The sequence below is a fragment of the Triplophysa dalaica genome, chromosome 10 (assembly GCF_015846415.1).
Source record: "Triplophysa dalaica isolate WHDGS20190420 chromosome 10, ASM1584641v1, whole genome shotgun sequence".
NCBI classification, from domain to species: Eukaryota; Metazoa; Chordata; class Actinopteri; order Cypriniformes; family Nemacheilidae; genus Triplophysa; species Triplophysa dalaica.
Window position 1 is genome coordinate 5,196,857 of NC_079551.1, and position 17,662 is coordinate 5,214,518.

The 17,662-nt window shown below is 38.7% G+C and overlaps 4 protein-coding genes across 6 annotated transcripts; 3 read left to right on the forward strand and 1 right to left on the reverse strand.

Moving 5' to 3' along the window:
- The first annotated feature begins 1,002 nt into the window (after positions 1–1,002).
- On the forward strand, positions 1,003–4,997 carry abhd14a (abhydrolase domain containing 14A). Its single transcript, XM_056758933.1, has 5 exons — positions 1,003–1,128; positions 1,443–1,717; positions 3,166–3,281; positions 3,420–3,655; positions 3,746–4,997. Exons 2-5 carry the CDS (start codon positions 1,446–1,448, stop codon positions 3,926–3,928), a joined length of 807 nt encoding a protein of 268 aa, XP_056614911.1. The 5' UTR covers positions 1,003–1,128; positions 1,443–1,445; the 3' UTR covers positions 3,929–4,997.
- Positions 4,998–5,739: 742 nt separating this feature from the next.
- mfsd14a1 (major facilitator superfamily domain containing 14A 1) lies at positions 5,740–10,613 on the forward strand. The gene is made up of 12 exons (XM_056758828.1): positions 5,740–6,004; positions 6,371–6,466; positions 6,544–6,606; positions 6,683–6,810; positions 7,296–7,410; positions 7,493–7,711; positions 7,790–7,903; positions 7,991–8,062; positions 8,147–8,259; positions 8,585–8,682; positions 8,760–8,914; positions 9,067–10,613. Exons 1-12 carry the CDS (start codon positions 5,927–5,929, stop codon positions 9,271–9,273), a joined length of 1,458 nt encoding a protein of 485 aa, XP_056614806.1. The 5' UTR covers positions 5,740–5,926; the 3' UTR covers positions 9,274–10,613.
- Positions 10,614–11,234: 621 nt separating this feature from the next.
- Positions 11,235–15,707, reverse strand: sass6 (SAS-6 centriolar assembly protein). 2 transcript variants are annotated; one of them, XM_056759957.1, is made up of 17 exons: positions 15,350–15,707; positions 15,145–15,205; positions 14,913–14,992; positions 14,692–14,796; positions 14,426–14,597; positions 14,265–14,342; positions 14,058–14,177; positions 13,762–13,953; positions 13,487–13,681; positions 13,315–13,404; positions 13,059–13,238; positions 12,903–12,984; positions 12,661–12,779; positions 12,388–12,534; positions 12,130–12,209; positions 11,961–12,055; positions 11,235–11,873 (listed from the first exon to the last, which is right to left on the reverse strand). In XM_056759957.1, exons 1-17 carry the CDS (start codon positions 15,412–15,414, stop codon positions 11,800–11,802), a joined length of 1,935 nt encoding a protein of 644 aa, XP_056615935.1. In that variant the 5' UTR covers positions 15,415–15,707; the 3' UTR covers positions 11,235–11,799. The 2 variants fall into 2 exon arrangements, with proteins under 2 accessions (XP_056615935.1, XP_056615936.1); XM_056759958.1 differs by lacking the exon at positions 12,388–12,534.
- A 43-nt stretch (positions 15,708–15,750) lies between these two features.
- On the forward strand, positions 15,751–17,423 carry lsm7 (LSM7 homolog, U6 small nuclear RNA and mRNA degradation associated). Of its 2 annotated transcripts, none has more exons than XM_056759960.1 (4): positions 15,751–15,797; positions 16,033–16,123; positions 16,520–16,591; positions 16,797–17,423. In XM_056759960.1, the coding sequence occupies exons 1-4, from the start codon at positions 15,792–15,794 to the stop codon at positions 16,937–16,939; spliced, it is 312 nt and encodes a 103-aa protein (XP_056615938.1). In that variant the 5' UTR covers positions 15,751–15,791; the 3' UTR covers positions 16,940–17,423. The 2 variants fall into 2 exon arrangements, with proteins under 2 accessions (XP_056615938.1, XP_056615937.1); XM_056759959.1 differs by lacking the exon at positions 15,751–15,797 and adding an exon at positions 15,838–15,873.
- The last annotated feature ends 239 nt before the right edge of the window (positions 17,424–17,662 follow it).

A 17,662-nucleotide genomic window follows, 5' to 3' on the forward strand; every position in this document is an offset into this window, starting at 1 on the left:
CCGTGGAACACGTTTGATTCACTTGAGAGAAGCTCGTGTGTCACATCTGAATAACTAGAAGAATATGGACAGGAGGCCCAAAGTCTGAGATTGTCACATTCGCTTACATTGAAGTCCAGAACATACTCTTTGAAACATTCTGAGATCATGTGTTTCCACCGGTGATCTCATACTTTCGGACCCCACTGTGTTTATCGATCCATATCTCTAAAGAAGTGTGTGTACTTACGATCTAAAACACAGATCTGTAGATCTATCATTATTGCCGTTCACTATTGTGTTGGTTTCTTCCACCCCTTCGTGTTTCTGGGTCCTGTCCTAGTTTCGTTACTTTAAGGGGGGTATTAAGACAGTGCCAAATGGAACATTATGAGACTGGTGGTACAGAGAACGCCTTGTGTTATAACTCAAACCAGACATCCAGTCTCTGCTAGGTTTCTTCTCATTACCCCAGCGCACACACACACACAATCATCCGAGACCCCCAGCAGGGGCCTTCCGTTCGGGATCCTCCGTTTATTTACTGGTATGTCTGAATTGTAATTCAGGAATCCGTGGCTCAGACTGTTCGCAACTCCACCGCAATATGGAATCCACATGTCATGCATGCTTTCCTGAGGACATCATCTGTGCAATTACAGAAGACTCCTGGCAAGGCCAAATGGGACAGAAATAACATCATTTAATCTTCGTTTGGTCAAATAACAGCCTTTATGAACATTTATAACAGCTTAATTGTGCTTTTGTGAATTTTCTTGTTGATGTGACTTTATAAAGGTAACTATGGTTTTTCCCTATTAAAAGTACTGTGGTGGTAGGACCGAAATCTATAAAGCTATAAAAACGTGAAAATGTGCAATAACATGCTTTTACGAGACATTATTTCGCAACGACACACAAAAAATGACAATGTGTTTCTAGCCACAGGAATGAAAGCACGCCGTTTCTCGTGCGGGAACTTTCAGTGGGCGGAACTCAAACAAACGTGCGCGTGTTTCCACACGGAACTGTTATTGTGCGCAGCGCGATAGAGCAGCGCTACCGTCAGTACATGCGAATTATGATCAATCATAAACTTTCAGAATATCATCGATTATTTAACGTTTCTTTCATTTTTGCGTATTTTCGGTAAGTATTGAATGCATGATCTACTTGCTGTGCGCTCGCATTCTTTGCAAAATCATTTATGAAGCATCATCTGCGCACTTTGGGTGCCGTTATTTCTTCTCCCATTCATGAGAAAAATATAAATAACGTTACTCGCAATACTTGCCAATGGTCAATACATAGAGAATATGTTCCCTTATTTATATAACATGCTATTTTAAGTGTCATCCTCTCAAAATGGAGTCTGATTCCGCAGTAATTATGGGATTAAACGGTTTAGCGTCGTTTTCTTCACGCTTGTTGTGTTTGATCATCTGATGTCCTTCTCAATGCAGATCATGAATTTTTTCCGCAACCGATTGGTGGTTTTGGGTCTGGTGTTATTGGCCACAGTGCTGTTGTATCTGCTCCTGCCCTCCATGCGTCAGGGCAGTATGGAGCCGTCACTGGAGGTGCAGCAGCGGATGGGAATGATCGTCGCGTCCCCTCCACCACCTCCGCAGTCCAGCATCAACATCACGGTGAGGACGGGACAGCTGCCTGGGGACCCGCCGCTGTTCTTCAGGGAGGCTTTGCCGGTGGACAGCGCTGGAAGACAGATTCTACCCAAGTGAGATCGGATTGAATTTATATATTAGGGGTTACTTGACTGGTTAGAGCACTGGCCGTGTTATAAATTCTAGCGAGCACCCTACCTAGGCAGCATTTTGAATGTCAAAGTGGAGTTAAGAAATGAACTTTATTTATCCCAAGCGTCCTCTTAACAGATCGGTGGGTGAGAAATAAATCGTACCATGTGTCCTGTGGTGTGACATCAAAAATGTTGAAACAAATATTCATAATATAAAATAGCACAGGAGTGATTCATCTTCATTGTTTGTTTTTTCACACATTTCTGCAATTCGCATATAGTTGTCCGGTTTATTTGTCAACTACCCAAAAAATCTGTTATTTATTAGGATGTTTTGCACGGACCTTAACCACAAACCTTAACCATGGTTTAGCTACAGCATAAACCAAAGTTATCACACATGTACTATTGTTAACACGGTAACTATTGTTTGACCTTGACCATAACTCATTTTATTCTTAAAGGACTGGTTTTACATTCAAGATGAAAATTATTTCATCATTTACACGCACGCTTGTCATTTCAAACATGTATGACTTTCTTATTTCTGCAGAACACAAAATGATGTTTTATTTACAAAGTTGCAGATAACTAACCCGGCTGGCTTCCTATAACCAATTTCAACAATCATCCTTTTTTGGTTCGGGAGAAAAAACCCTAGAAATAGACCAGATGCTTTGTGGCTTGTTGCATCCACGTTTAGCACCCAGTGACTAAACAAAGGGCGCCAATGTGAGTGTGCACAGGCGTAAAAACGTCACTTTGTTTTTTAAACGTCTCGAGCTCTGTTTTTTTGTTTGATGTGCCGCGTTAAAAAAGTGGCCGACCAACAAGATTTTTTTGTTCACGTGCCTGGAGCTGCTGAAGTCACAGTAAAACACGACTTGGTGGCGCTTGAGCATACATTGACAAGGACGAAGCAAGATGTATTTTTCTTCTGTGTGACAAGAAAGTGTCAGAAACAGAAAATTGCGCAGCGCCACCCTGAGTACCGAGGTGTTTCTGATTTTCATTAAGCGCCATCTATGTCAGGCTGTAAATTTAGGGAAGCGAACTGGAAAAAGAAGATATTTTGAAAAATGTTGGTAACATTCGCTTGAATGGGGGCTGTAAACAACATTCTTCAAAATACCTTCTTTTGGGTTCTGCGGAAGGAAGAAAGTCCTACAGGTTTGAAATGGCAAGACAAGAAATGACGACAGAATTTTCCTTTTGAAGGTGAACTACTTCTTTAAGTGTGGTTCCTAAAGACAAAAGATAAGAGAACATCCATAATGAAAATTAACCCCATTAACTATAATCTGTTAATTTTCTACCTTGCACATCATGTATTAAATCCACTCGTTTTGTTGTTAAGTTTAATTAGTTTAATTAATAATGATGTATTGTTGAATAGAGCTTTATTAACAGGATCTTTTCTCTCTCAGGTTGCAGATGGTGCTGCTTCATGGTCAGGCGTTCACTTCTAAAACCTGGGAGGAGCTGGGGACCCTCAGCCTGCTGGCCTCCAGTGGATATCAGGCCTTGGCCCTCGATCTTCCCGGTACTAGCTCCTTTCTTTCATTTTAACATTATATACTTATTTCTGAGACTTATATTTTTACGATGTTAGCAATGTCGGGTCCATCGGTACAAATGCATTACTCGAATGGCAGACGTTGAGACGTTGAGTTTTTGGCAGGTTTTGGCAACTCCCCTGACTCAGAGACTGTAAAGTCGGACCAGAGCCGCGTGGAATTGCTCAAGCGTTTTCTGGAATCTTTGGGTGTCAGATCTCCAGTGTTACTGAGCCCCTCTATGAGTGGCCAGTACGCCCTGCCCTTCCTCCAGAGACACAGCGCCCAGCTGCACGGATTTGTGCCCATCGCCCCTGTGGGCACCCGAAGCATCACCCCTCAAGAGTACCGGGACATCCAGGTGTGATGTTCGCATATTTCTAATTTGGACTTTGCATTTTAATACTCAGTTAAGTTTAGCTCTTTTTCTCTTTCATTTTTTGTGTCATAGACTCCCACGCTGATCGTTTATGGAGAGTTGGACACTAATTTGGGTGCCCAGTCCCATAAGAATCTGATTCAGCTGCCCAATCACACGGTGGTGAAGCTGCCGGGAGCTCGACACGCCTGCTACATGGACAAACCACGCGAGTTTCATCGCGCCTTGCTCGACTTCCTCAGCAAACTGGACTGAGAGACGGACAGACTGAGACCGAAAAAGACTTAAGAAGATGCCGAAAGATAAAGAAAAAGGAAATGCTGAGGCAGAGCAGATCTGAGACTAACAACTCTTTTGCTTTTTGCGAGATGGCCAAACACTCGACAAAAACAACTCACTGGAACGGGCATTTGACTTCTTTGTAAAATACCAGTGTCCAGCGTTATGAAATTAAATGTTATTATGTTTCCACAGACTAAACTTTAAAGACCAGATATCTTAAATATGTCTCAGTGCTTTTGTTTTCATACATGTCAATGGGGTTCAATGTTGTTTGATTGTCAACTTTCTTCATAGTATCTCCTTTTGTGTTTTCCAGAAGAAAGACAGACATACGGGTGAAGGACATTTTGCTTTTGGGTATGGTTTGGGACTTCACATTCTCATCTTTCAAAACATTTTTAGCTCAACTGTTGTTGACAGTTTTAGTCTCTCCTGTTGAACACAAAACTCTCAATGGTAAAAAACTGATCTCTTCTTGTTATGTGTAAAAAAACTTCTTGGTGTCACGGCAGGAAATCAAGGGTTTTCACACCAGCAGTTGGCACATGGAACACTACATGTTGGGTTTATGTCAATGACTCAACCCATGGTTTCCGCTGCCGAGAGCTGAAGGGAGTTTTGGCAGTATTGACCGCCTTTCGTGTCTGTAAATTCGCACCTTATTATTAAAACTCGCAGTAAGTTGTTCTGTATCATTAAATTATTTGGACATTTGCCCTCGCCACATATTTCCACACCTGAAAAATCAGGTAGCTGATTGCATCATCGGTTCACATATTTATTGTTTATTTTTTTGTTACATTTTTTTCATGAAAAACTGTATTGTGTGGTATTTATGTCCTGTGGTCTATTTTTTGTATGTTTAAAACCTGTTAATATGAATGTTGAACAGAACAGTGAGGCATCTCTGTAATGTCGATATTTGTAACATCACATAACATGACAGCCGTCTCCACCAAGACTGAATTCGGAACTACATGCATTGTACAGCAGAACCGTGAGATGTTTTTGTTCGATGCAAAATAAAGTCAGTTAATAATAATTTTTGCATTTGTGATGTATATTTATAATACAGCAGAGGATCACGGCAATTCACTAGTATACATCATAGTAATACAGATCGTAAACTTTTATATAGTATTACAATATATTTAAACATTTTTTTTAAATGTGTAAAACGTAATGACTGAATCAATAAAGAATTATAAATGAAGCCTGACTTTAGTACTTATAAAGGTATAATAAAAAAAGAAGTCCACATGACTTAAATATGAACGATTTTAATGGAGATAAAATTATAATTATACAAATATTTATATTAAAAATATAAATAAATATAATATTTCTAATAACATTATAAATAACTAAAAATGTATAATGCTGTTAGAAAAGTTTAAACAAAAATGTTTAAATATAATTTTGCTTAACAAAAGGTTGCGTTATTTTCCGATATCGACTTACAATATATTATTTATATGAATATATAAAATGTGTGAACGTAATTAGTTTGAATCAATAAAGAATTATAAATTAGGCCTGACTTAAGAACCTGACTTAAGGTATAATAAAAAAGAAGTCCACGCGAGTTAAATATTGAAATATTAATAATAATAAAACATAAATAAATACATAAAAAATGTCATGCTGTGTAAATATGCGAAATGTTTAAATAGCATTCTACCAAAAAAAGGTTACGTTAATTTCCCATATCGACCACGTTTGAGCACATTGTGTGTGGGCGTGGCAAAGCCGAATCGAATGATTCCGACGTCATGACGCACACCACGCGCTCGAGCTGGGGAAGATGGCGACTGTGTACATCACCCTAAACTGAATGGACGAAAAACAGCTTCGAGATTCGCGAGATTCCCCCCATCTTCCCTTCATCTCGTCCCGCTCCACATCCACACACATGCGCTTCCGTTAAAATCGCCGCGATCTGACCGTAGTGCGAGCGACTAGGATGATAATATGACCCAGAAAAAGAAGAAGCGGGTGAATCGCAGTTTGTTGCTGGCGAAGAAAATCATCATCAAGGATGGAGGAGCGGTGAGTATCCGCTCCTTATATACAACCACCTTTATATAAACGGAAAACGTCGTATGTTAGTATAAACATCGTTATTGTGGCCGTGTTTAAAATCGCGGATGCGATGTTTCAACATAAGATGATGTATAACATCACCTGTCATTGTATTTCCTCTATGTAACCATTATGTTCTTCACGAAGATTTAAAGGGACAGTACACCCACAAATCCAAATTCCGTCATTGTTTATTCACCCTCAAAACATCCATATGAGTTTTTCTTGAGTAGAACACAAAAGAAGATATTTTGAGGAATGTCTCAGTGGTTTTGTTTGTGTCCATATTGTGGAAGTCAATGGGATTCATTGTAATGTGGCGTCTCTCTCCAGCCTCAAGGTTTCGGCGCACCCAGCGTTTATCATGCAGTTATCGTCATATTCCTGGAGTTCTTCGCGTGGGGTTTGCTGACTGCACCTACTTTGGGAGTAAGTTTAACTTTGATAATAAAAGGTTAAATAAAGGTCACATGGAAGTCCATTAACTCTGTATTCTGCGTTCTCAGGCCCTCCACGAAACGTTTCCCAAACACACGTTTCTCATGAACGGCTTGATTCAGGGAGTGAAGGTACCTGCTGTGATTCTTTAGTTTAAAACTGTTACGCCTGATTGTGAAGCATTCACGCCTGTGCGTCTGTCCGCAGGGTCTGCTGTCGTTTTTAAGCGCTCCTCTCATTGGTGCTCTGTCGGATGTTTGGGGAAGAAAGTCGTTTCTTCTTCTCACCGTGTTCTTCACCTGTGCTCCTATTCCTCTTATGAAGATCAGCCCTTGGTATGTGATCAATTATTTTTATTTGAATGATATGCCATTTGTTTGATCCTATTGGTTGAGCAGCCACCATGTGACCTTTTTATTTGGGTGCTATAAGAAGTTCTCTTGTTGTGTCTTAATTCTCTAAATTATTTCTGTTAATTTCAGTTTCGGTGACAGTTTTTTTATTAATTCACATTTTAGTAAAAATCTTAGTAAAAGTTGTTTATTTTATAACAAGTTTTATTTAAAAAAAAAAACAGACAACTGGGGAAACCTAAATATGCTGTAATATAACCGTTTTTCTTCCCTGTAAACTTTTCTTCATGTTTTTCTTTTCTTCAGGTCTTTTTCTGTAATTTGATGTTTTTTGACCGCATTTTAAATTTTTTGGAAAAATCTGTAAACAAATTTTTTTTCCTATAAAATTACCTTTTTTTTACAGTGATTTTTTTATATGACTGATTTGAATTCTTTTAAATTTGATTGGAAATGTTGTATTTCAGGTGGTATTTCGCCGTCATATCTGTATCCGGAGTGTTCGCTGTTACCTTCTCGGTTATTTTTGCCTACGTGGCTGACATCACCCAAGAACATGAACGCAGCATGGCTTACGGCATGGTGTGTATGAGTGACCCGAAAACCCTTTGATGTTGAATCTCCATCTCTTTGTATGTTAATGCTTCTGTCGTTGTCCTAAAAGGTTTCCGCCACGTTTGCGGCGAGTCTCGTGACAAGCCCGGCGATCGGAGCGTATCTCAGCCAGGTCTATGGAGACAGTCTGGTTGTGGTTTTGGCTTCTGCTATCGCCATGCTGGACATCTGCTTCATCCTGGTGGCCGTGCCCGAATCGCTCCCCGAGAAAATGAGACCGGCATCCTGGGGCGCTCCGATCTCATGGGAGCAAGCGGATCCTTTCGCTGTGAGTTGATTTTACTGTGTGTATCGCAATCACAAACAGTTCTGTTTGTTTTATGCAATGTTCTCCGTTTCTTTGCAGTCTCTGAGGAAGGTGGGCCAGGACTCGACGGTTCTCCTCATCTGTATCACAGTGTTTCTGTCTTACCTGCCTGAGGCTGGACAGTATTCGAGTTTCTTTCTGTATCTGCAACAGGTCCGTCGCAAAGTTTTACTTTGTGAATCAAGTCTGTAAAAATCTCTAAACAAAAGGCCATAAAGTTGTTTTGTCTTTGTGGTTCAGATTATGGGATTTTCCCCTGAGACTGTTGCAGCGTTTATTGCTGTTCTCGGGCTGCTCTCTATTGTCGCTCAGGTCAGTACGTTTCAGTTCGATTTATACTTATGAGGGGTATACGGTGGTAAATAGTGTATAATTTGTGTTTCTCTGTGCCTGCAGACTGTAGTGTTAAGTTTACTGATGCGCTCTATTGGGAACAAGAACACAATATTGCTGGGATTGGGGTTCCAGATTTTACAGCTCGCTTGGTATGGGTTCGGATCGGAGCCATGGTAAACCTTAATTTGTTTTATTGTGTTTTAGTTTTATTCATATTTTGTATTTGAAATATTTGAATGTTAGTTTAAGTCAGATTTAGTTTTGGTTTGACATTTTATTATATACCATTTAATTATTAATTAAATATTTAATTTGAATTTTGACCTAATTTGATATTTGCTTGTCGTTTTATTATTTATAATTGAATTACAACCCTTTTTATTAAATTTTAGTTTAATTTTATACCAATTTTGTTAAGTGCATTTGTCATTTTTTTATTTATCATTCAGTTATAAATCTATTATTAACTGCCTCCGATCACATTTTTCAATTTTCTAGGATGATGTGGGCAGCAGGAGCTGTGGCGGCCATGTCCAGTATCACTTTTCCTGCTGTGAGTGCCCTGATCTCCCGCACGGCCGATCCGGACCAGCAAGGTCACTTTTTTATTTGATCTGAGATGCGTGTTTCATACCAAACCAGGACGCTAAACATCTCTCTCTCATTTCCACAGGCGTGGGTCAGGGTATGGTCACGGGCATCCGTGGACTGTGTAACGGTTTGGGTCCGGCCCTTTACGGATTCATCTTCTACATTTTTCATGTCGAGCTGGACCAGGTGCCAGAGAAAGAACATGATGTGCAGCACCATCACGATCATCCCCAACAGGTGAGTTAATGTACATATGTACATGTCGATGTTAAACTGAAGTATTAAATCTGGTTTACTTGCTATTTATTGTTTCAAAAACCTTAAACATCGTTTTGAAAACACTTTGGCTTCATGTTATGAGTTTCTTTTTTTGTGCTTCTCCCCAACAGAGCACAATAATCCCGGGACCGCCGTTCCTCTTCGGAGCGTGTTCTGTGCTGCTAGCGCTCCTGGTGGCGCTCTTCATTCCTGAACACCCCCATATGGGCGCTCGTGCGGGAAGCTGGAAAAAGCACACGTCGCCCCACGGGCACCCGCATAGCCCCCACCCGCCCGGGGAGGCCAAAGAGCCCCTCTTACAGGACACTAACGTGTGATCGGCTGTTCAATTACGGGTGCGAGGAAAGAGCTACGCATGGAAGCTGTTGTATATTGAATCGTAAAGCTATATCAGAAATATTAGAAGTCAGTCCTTGCTTGGAGATCCAAGCATTTCATTGAAATATACCAAAATATTTCTTTCGGGATGAAAGATCTTGGATTAGTATCGTGAATAGAGCACCACTTTTTAAAGAAATGTGTATAGGAGAACATATATTTAATGACGGTTCTGTCTAAAGGCACTATTGCTATGGCTTGTATTTATTCTTTTATTTGGTTTTGCCTTTTCTTTGTTTTTTACCGTCCTTTCTGACTTGTCGTAGTTCTTCATAACCATTACTCACTCAGGGACATTAACCTGGTCAGGAACGTCTCGGAAAACAGCGTGTTTCCCGAATAGAAGGGTCGAGCGGCATCGCAAAACGTGTATTCACGTACAAGCAAAACTAAATTTTGCGAAACTAAAGCAAATTTAATTTTTCTGCCTCAAAACATTCGCCAGATTTTGAGCAAAATTTGTGCAATTGTACAAAGACAAGCTACTGGAAAAGTTGTTTGTTAATGTTGACAAAAATTGTTTATGGAACGTGTGGTTGATGATCACTGCCCAATGATCTTAAGCGATATGCTGTGAAGTTTGTTAGGAAACACAACTGGTGATTGTACGGATTTCCAGCGCTTCATCATGAACGGCCTTAACTTGATGGTTCAGACTTTCAACGTCACAATGGAATGATCGTGGTACAGCTTCATATCGGTTGTTGCTCATATATTTAACTGTTGCTTGTTTTTTCATACCACTTAAAAACAATGGTGCCTTCCCAGCTTGCGACGCATTGCTGATGGGAATTCGAAAATGTAAGAGGATCGGAAAAAAAATTAAATATGTCACACGTCTTGTAAGACTCTTGCTACATTCGTAGATCAAGAATGCATTATGTCTGGATTAAGATTTACGGTTATCTTTTGAAAGCTATTTTCGTTTACGTAAATAAAACTTACAAAATGCCAACCGACAGAAGTGCGTTTGTGGGAAAATTTGCCAGTGGCCTTTCTGTATTTCATTTTGTTAAGACACAGATGAACAGTTTGTTTTAAAGACGTTTGACCAAATTGACATTTTATTGGAGAGTTCATATTAGTTGAGTGCTTTTTTTTGAGTTTCTGTAATATATTTCACTTCTTCTCAAGATGCAGCGTGCTTTTTTTTTTACGTTCTGTGGTTCTGATGTGCTGTCTTCATTCTAAAATTTTAACATATGGTGGATTGTTTTGACTTAACAATGTAAATATGCCACGAACATGCATTTCAATAAAAGTTGAATATTTTGATGTATGCGCGATACAGGAGTTTGTACTTTAATCTTTGATTCCAACAGATCTTAGTTTAGCACATAAAAGTGATACACATTTAATAGAGGACACAAAAATAAAACTCTAGTTAACAGATATTTAATCAGTAAATTGACAATGAGACCAAACATACATGATCAATTAAAAAGGGGGCAGAAGGATCTATAATTGCTTTCTTTAAATAGATGCAATCTAAAAAATACTTATAGTCTTAGAGTCTTATAACTAATATTTGTACTTTATCATTAATAAAGTAGCCCCATGCAGGTTATTGGAGTTAAATCTTGAGAAAAGCCCTGCATACTACAAATACTTGAAAATATTTTAAAACTATGTTTTTTCACAAAGTGTTATGAACGTTTTATAACGAGTACTGTGTTATTGAGATCAGTTAGATGAAAAAGGAAACTACAATGAAATAAAAGGCCTTCGTATACAGTAAAATATGTTTTAAAACAATAATATTCAGTAGATATTTACAATTTTAGTCCCTTGTAAAACCCATTTTAAAAACACTGATGTAAATTTTTTAGATAAATACCATGACACCACTATTATTTTACACTTGTTTTTTCATATGATATAAAAACTGCTCAACAAAAACTATTATTACATACTGATTTCAAGTTTATTTATTTTTGTCCCAAACAAGCAGACAAGCCATACAGACTGGTTCATGATAAAACAGAAGTGCTAAACAATTAAAACAAAAATATGTACACACAATGAAAACAATTATGTACATGTTTATACAGCCATTTGCCAACCAAACAGTCACTTCAAGACTCAAACTTCAATAAAGTTACATCTGGGTCTGAGAATACAAAATGGCAGCTCTTACAACATACAAAAGTCAATTTATCCTGAAATTATGTTTGTATGGCATGAGGCGCAGACAATTATCGAAACGAGAGGTTTGTAGGCACTGCAGTTTCAAAATGACAGATTTAGCACCAAGTTAAAGTCGAAGCTCTTCAGCCTAAAATCTCACAGCAAGCTGTATGTGTTTGTAAACAGATCAACATAGAAATAAATGTAAAATAAATCTGGTATAATAAATAATTGAACATTTTTAAACAAAAACAAGAAATTAAACTATATATTGTCCATTGTGTTCCACACAGACAGCGTAGTGATGAAGGGACATCCATATAAAACCCAATCCTTTGTCATCCCGGAAAGTACGCAGAGGTGGCAGACGGTGTTGGTTTTACGCCAGCTGCGTTTAAGGACTTCTGTGCTTCTGCAGAGGAGGCCGATATTTGTACCCATTAAAAATCCTTCAAGGTCTAGTGAGAGTAGCAATTACAAAGTATTATTTGTATTTTACCTCGATTCAGATGCATGCTGGGTAGAAGACCACGTAGAGGTATGCTGTCATCTCTTCTCTCGAAGTACTTCGAGTCCAAACCCATGGGTTCTCCGCTGTCAAGTTCAGGAATACAGGTGAGACCGGTGAAACTACAAATATAACGAAACTAAATCGAAAATAAACGTACTTCTCTTTATTTGACGGTTGTGGTTGCTGTGTGCTCCCCACTTCTGTTGAAGACTTGGCATTCATGGGATTAAATTGGACCTATTAAAAAAAAAAAAGAGAATTCTAAGTACTCCACAAGTTGTGTTCACACTAGCAGTCGGAACCAGAGTCAAACCAGTTTAGTTTAATAGGCAGAATGAAAGAACATGAAATTTTCAAAAGATTGGATCCGATCAAACAAGACTAGCATTAGAAAGAGAGGAAAGACATGGCCTGCCTTTGGTCCAGCCGTCTGATTGTGCATTGTCAGGACAGAGCGAGGCCCCGAGCTCACGCAGGAAAGAGGAAGAGGATATTTGGAGTTTATTGTAGAGGTGATGGGGAAACCATGTCCCAAAGATGAGGGGAAACCTTTGCTATCAAGCTACAGAGGAAAAGAACGTCTACATCACTTATCAGTTACACACCAAATCTGACAGATTGTACGACTTCTAATCTACACTACATCTACATCCCAAAACTTTTAGTCACTCTAAATCAAACAAATTACCAGATTGTGAGACACACTTCCTGTTCTCAACCCTGGCGCAGGCGTCTCAAACATTCCAAGAGCTTCTTGTTTCCGAGAGAGCTGGTTCTCGTTCAGTTGCTTGTTCAACCAAGTTATCACTGAGGTATAAAAAAGTAAACCAAGATCAAGAAGTGGTTTAAAAACAACAACAAATTGCAAGAATTAATTTTATGCAGATATGTTACGTAATCAGTTCTTCAACATCGATTCTATAACCTCACCGTTCTCATTGGTTTTCAGCACCTCCCTGCTCTCGTCAAGTTTCTGAACTGTAGCTTCCAACTGCTCCTTCAATTTTGCTGCCTAAAACAGAAAGAGGGTTAGTTACCTGTTTAAATGTTGTAACCTCAGTCGTGCAATGGCAACAAACAGTCCACCTCCTCTTCCTTCTGCTTGAGTCGTTGCCGAGTCTCCTGAAGCTCTTGCTGGCCCCTCTGCAGTTTTTCCGTGGTCTCCTGCAGGACTTTCTCCTGAGACACCGTCACCGTGTTCTTCACCTTGATCTTCCCCACTAGACCCTTAAGATCACCCTGGAGCTTCTTGATGATCCCGTTTGCCTGTAATACCAGTTTGCATTTGAATTCAGGCGGACTCAGAAAGATGATTCTTGCTTACGGGTAAAAGTTGACAAACCTTGATGAGTTCCTCAGACAGAGATTTTACAGTGGCCTCCAACTTGACGATCTGCAGTTGCTTGCTCTCAACATTTCCCTCCACAGAGTTCTATCAAAGAAACGAAAGGTTAGCCTGCATACGAGACCCTTTCTTGATGTCTACCGATAGATCGAAGGATAGACAGACGGACCTTCTGCTGTTGCGTCGCTTCCAGCACTTCTTTGGTCCGCAGCACGAGCTGGTCTTTATCTTTGTTCTCCTGCTCAAAGACGGCCACTCGCGTCTGCAGTTGGTTGACAAGACGCTCCTTCTCGTGACACTCCGTGTCAAGTGCGCTGTTCTCCCTCCTCAAGGACAGAACCTGCTGCTTCGACCGCTGACACTCCTGAACAAATCACCGACGTTACAGAACCATCCGGTTTTGTTTTTTCAATTCACAAGCATGTTTTTTCCATGACAAATCACCTCTTCCAGACTCGCCAGTTTGGCCTTCTGGTCTCGGATGGTGGAGTCGCTCTTATATTTCTTTTCGATGAGATCTCTGTTGCTGGTTTCCAGCTCAAGGACCCTGCTCTGGAACTGCTGGGTGCTTTTGTGATGGGCCGACTCAAGCTCTTGGCGTAACTGTTCGTTCTGTTGTTGCAGGCGGGTTTGTGTCTGTGGAGTAAACATGATCAATGGGATAAAGCCTGACGTGTCATCAACTTTTGTTTATTCAATGCTTCCACCAATATAAGTCAACCATTTGACCGTGGAGTTACCTCCAGAGCTTTTTCACGCTCAGCTGTGAGATCTTGCATGTGTCTGCTGGACACGGAGGTCGTTTGAGACATCCATTCGGTCCGGAGTTTATCCAGCTCACGACTTTTCTCAGACAGGGTCTGGGAATAGAAAACGTATGCCAAATAATAAGTCTTCATTTAGTCATTTTTGTCTATAGGTTTTATATACGGATGAAAAATCCTCACTTGTTGTGCATAATTGAGCTGCCTTGTCAGATCTTCCTCCGTCTTCCTCAACTTCTGATCCAACAGGTGTTTTTCCTCCTACAATCCCAGAGTCATTATTAAGCGCTCAAATCATCATGTCAAATGTACTGTTTATGCTCAATGTGGCGAATGCGTTTTACCTTTAAAGTAGAAAGACATGCGGCCAGGTATTTCTTAACGTCTGTATCAGATCCGGGAAGCAGTTTCAGAGAAAGATGTGTGAGGTGTTTAAACGCGTTCGTCTCAACAATGTTAAGGTTGGAGGGACTGTGATCAAACGCTGATGAAGCGGACGTGAGCTGTAACAGGAACCTTAAAAAGAGAGAAAGAAACTTGATTTTCACAGCTGACATGCATTGAGAGATTTACGTGGATGATGATATTGTGGATGGTGCTATTTTCTTACCGTGGGCTGTCCTTGTCCTGTTCAGAGATACACTGTTCGAGCAGGTCTATGAATTTTTGAGGGAACGATGTGAAGTCTATTAAAAGACCCTGTTGTACTTTTAAACTGTTGTGGGAAGAGAATAAAGATGATTGACAACGAAAGCACCAAACACAACATATTATAGTAAACGAGTTATAGAACTGATTATTATATAAAAATATAAGATCAGATCAAAGTACCTTTGAAAATCCTCTTCTGATATGACAAGGTTGTATAGAAAGTATAGATCAGTATCATCTGTCAGCCTTACAACTAAATCCTGTTAAACAAACATAAGAAACAAGACAGACCAACTCAAATAATGTTCCTGTTAATAAGTAAATATTAAAGTAATTGTATTATATACACACATAACATAAATAATACCAAAAATAAGACTCCAGACAATACATAAACATGATATTTTCGTACCTTTCTATGAACTGGATTTGATGTTGACTGCAGTTCAATACCGATGCGAATGACTGAACGCCTGTATCAAGTAAACCAGCAAATATAAAGACAAATAAAGCTTTTATGACGTCCAAAACACAATATAAGAATATTAACACAAATAACTATGAAAGAACGTAAACAAAATGTGTGTTTTTATTTATATTCAAAAGGCCTTTTTTACCTCTCGTCTGCGTCTTTATTCTTCACCAGCACGTGTAACCTCTTGTTAAAAAGCAACTCCGTCATTTTCCGACCATAGAACCACTTTAAAAGCGAATATAATTATATAAAACGCAGTTTATTCGCGTTTTGTGTTGTTGGATGAATCATTTGTTGGTTTGTTTTTTGGCGCTTCACTCCCGCGTTTGTCCGTTTCTCACCGGAAGTACCGAGCACAGCAACCTTATCAAACGTATTCGTCAATCTAAATATTTTAAGTTTGATTTATTTTAACAACAACTACAAATATTCGTAAAACGTGTGGAATACATACGTGTGTTTGTTTAAATGTGATATAATTAAAAATATTTTGCGTCTGAGTTCACCGGGACAGGTTTTGATTGGTGGAGAGCCAAGCGTCAAAGGTTAACGCAGAGTGGGCGGGGCAAAGAGAGATTTTGAACATGGCGGTGAGTAGCGAAAGCGTTCACACATCGTTAACTTTGAACGTGTTTTAATAACCACATGGCGTTTATAAACAAAAATGTAAACACGATACTATGTTGTGCATGCTGAACATGTGAAATATATACACAATAATTTTTGCTGGGTATTGTGGTTTTGATTTGTTGCTAATTTTCCGGTTAGCACCGTTGTAATGACCGGTCTGCATGCATGTACATGATCTGTGGTTTTGCCTTTTAGGATAAAGAGAAGAAGAAGAAGGAAAGTATATTTGATTTGTCGAAATATATCGACAAACATATCAGAGTGAAATTTCAAGGAGGTCGTGAAGGTGAGGAACAATTGTTTTATCAGCATTTAACTGAGTTGTTAACATGTCTATAGTCAAATTTCAAGAAAATACTTGATAATAAAAGTCTTTCTATGTTTAAGTTAAATTATGTCATTAGTTACTACTTGTGCCATGTCACCTTTTTAAATTAAAAGTGGAATTCCAAAATATGGGTTAAGTCTGCTTAGGCATATACAGATATGTATATATATATATATATATATATATATATTGCAATGTAACACTGTGCAATGTGTTGTGTTTTAACTTTTCTGTTTTTCCTGTTTGCCCCTGTAAAGCTGCTTTGAAACAATACACATTGTGAAAAGCGCTATATAAATAAACTTGAATTGAATTGAATTGAATTAACAAAGTTTTATTTGTTATTTGTTTCAGCAAGCGGTGTCTTGAAAGGCTTTGACCCATTGTTAAATCTTGTGTTGGATGGCACCATTGAATATATGCGAGGTAAGTTTGGTTAAATAAATTACAACAACACAACATATACCTGTTATTTAAATAGTTTATATTATGTTGCTCTTAACATTAACTATAAATACTAAATAACGTATGTTGACAGATCCCTTGATTGGTTATTTGTTCTCTACTTGAGTATTTCTTGATTTAATTACTTTGATCAAAATATTTAAGGTGTTTCGTTACCTTTATACAGATCCAGATGACCAGTATAAACTGACTGAAGACACCCGGCAGCTCGGTCTTGTCGTGTGTCGAGGGACGTCTGTCGTTCTGATCTGCCCACAGGACGGGATGGAGTCCATTCCAAATCCCTTCATTCAACAGCAGGATGGATAAACCGCACACTAACGCAAACACAAGCAGACACCATGCAGTGTTTTTTTTACGCTGTGTAGATGTTTGCTAAAGAAAACAGTTGTTTTTTGTTTAGTTTGAAGTAATGGATAGTGATGTCATTTTGTATTTAGACTCAGGATAAATGTTTTTATTTCTGCAGTTTATGAAACTTATGCATTGTTGATTTTTGCAATGTTGACTATTGTTTTATCTTGAATGTTTTCTGTTTATGAAAACAGGCACGTAGTGTTTCCTGATCCTTTCAATGTTGTCGTTAATTTTGACATTAATAAACATCTGGGGTTTGATTTCTAATATAAGCAAAAACAGATTATTACTGTACCTCAAATGGTGTTCCCCACTTACTTGCGTTTGTTTAGAAAAGCATTTGTTACACCGATAGAAGATGATCCTAAAGGTGAATCTTTATAATCTTTACGAAAATTGTATTTTGAAAGCTTTCAATACAACAACCGACACCTTCAGACAACATTGTTGTGTACTTTGATGATGTCCCCTCCTTTTTTACAACTAAGAAAACAAACTTTTTGCCTTATAGTACTTGTGTGTAGGAAATTGGCTGAAATACAGTTTCTTCGTCTTTGCGACAAAGCACAATAATAGAACAAAGTTTAAATGTTTGAAAATATTAGGGTTCTACATTATAAGAACTTATTAGCAATAGACTAATCATTGCAAATATTAAAACGACAAAATACAATT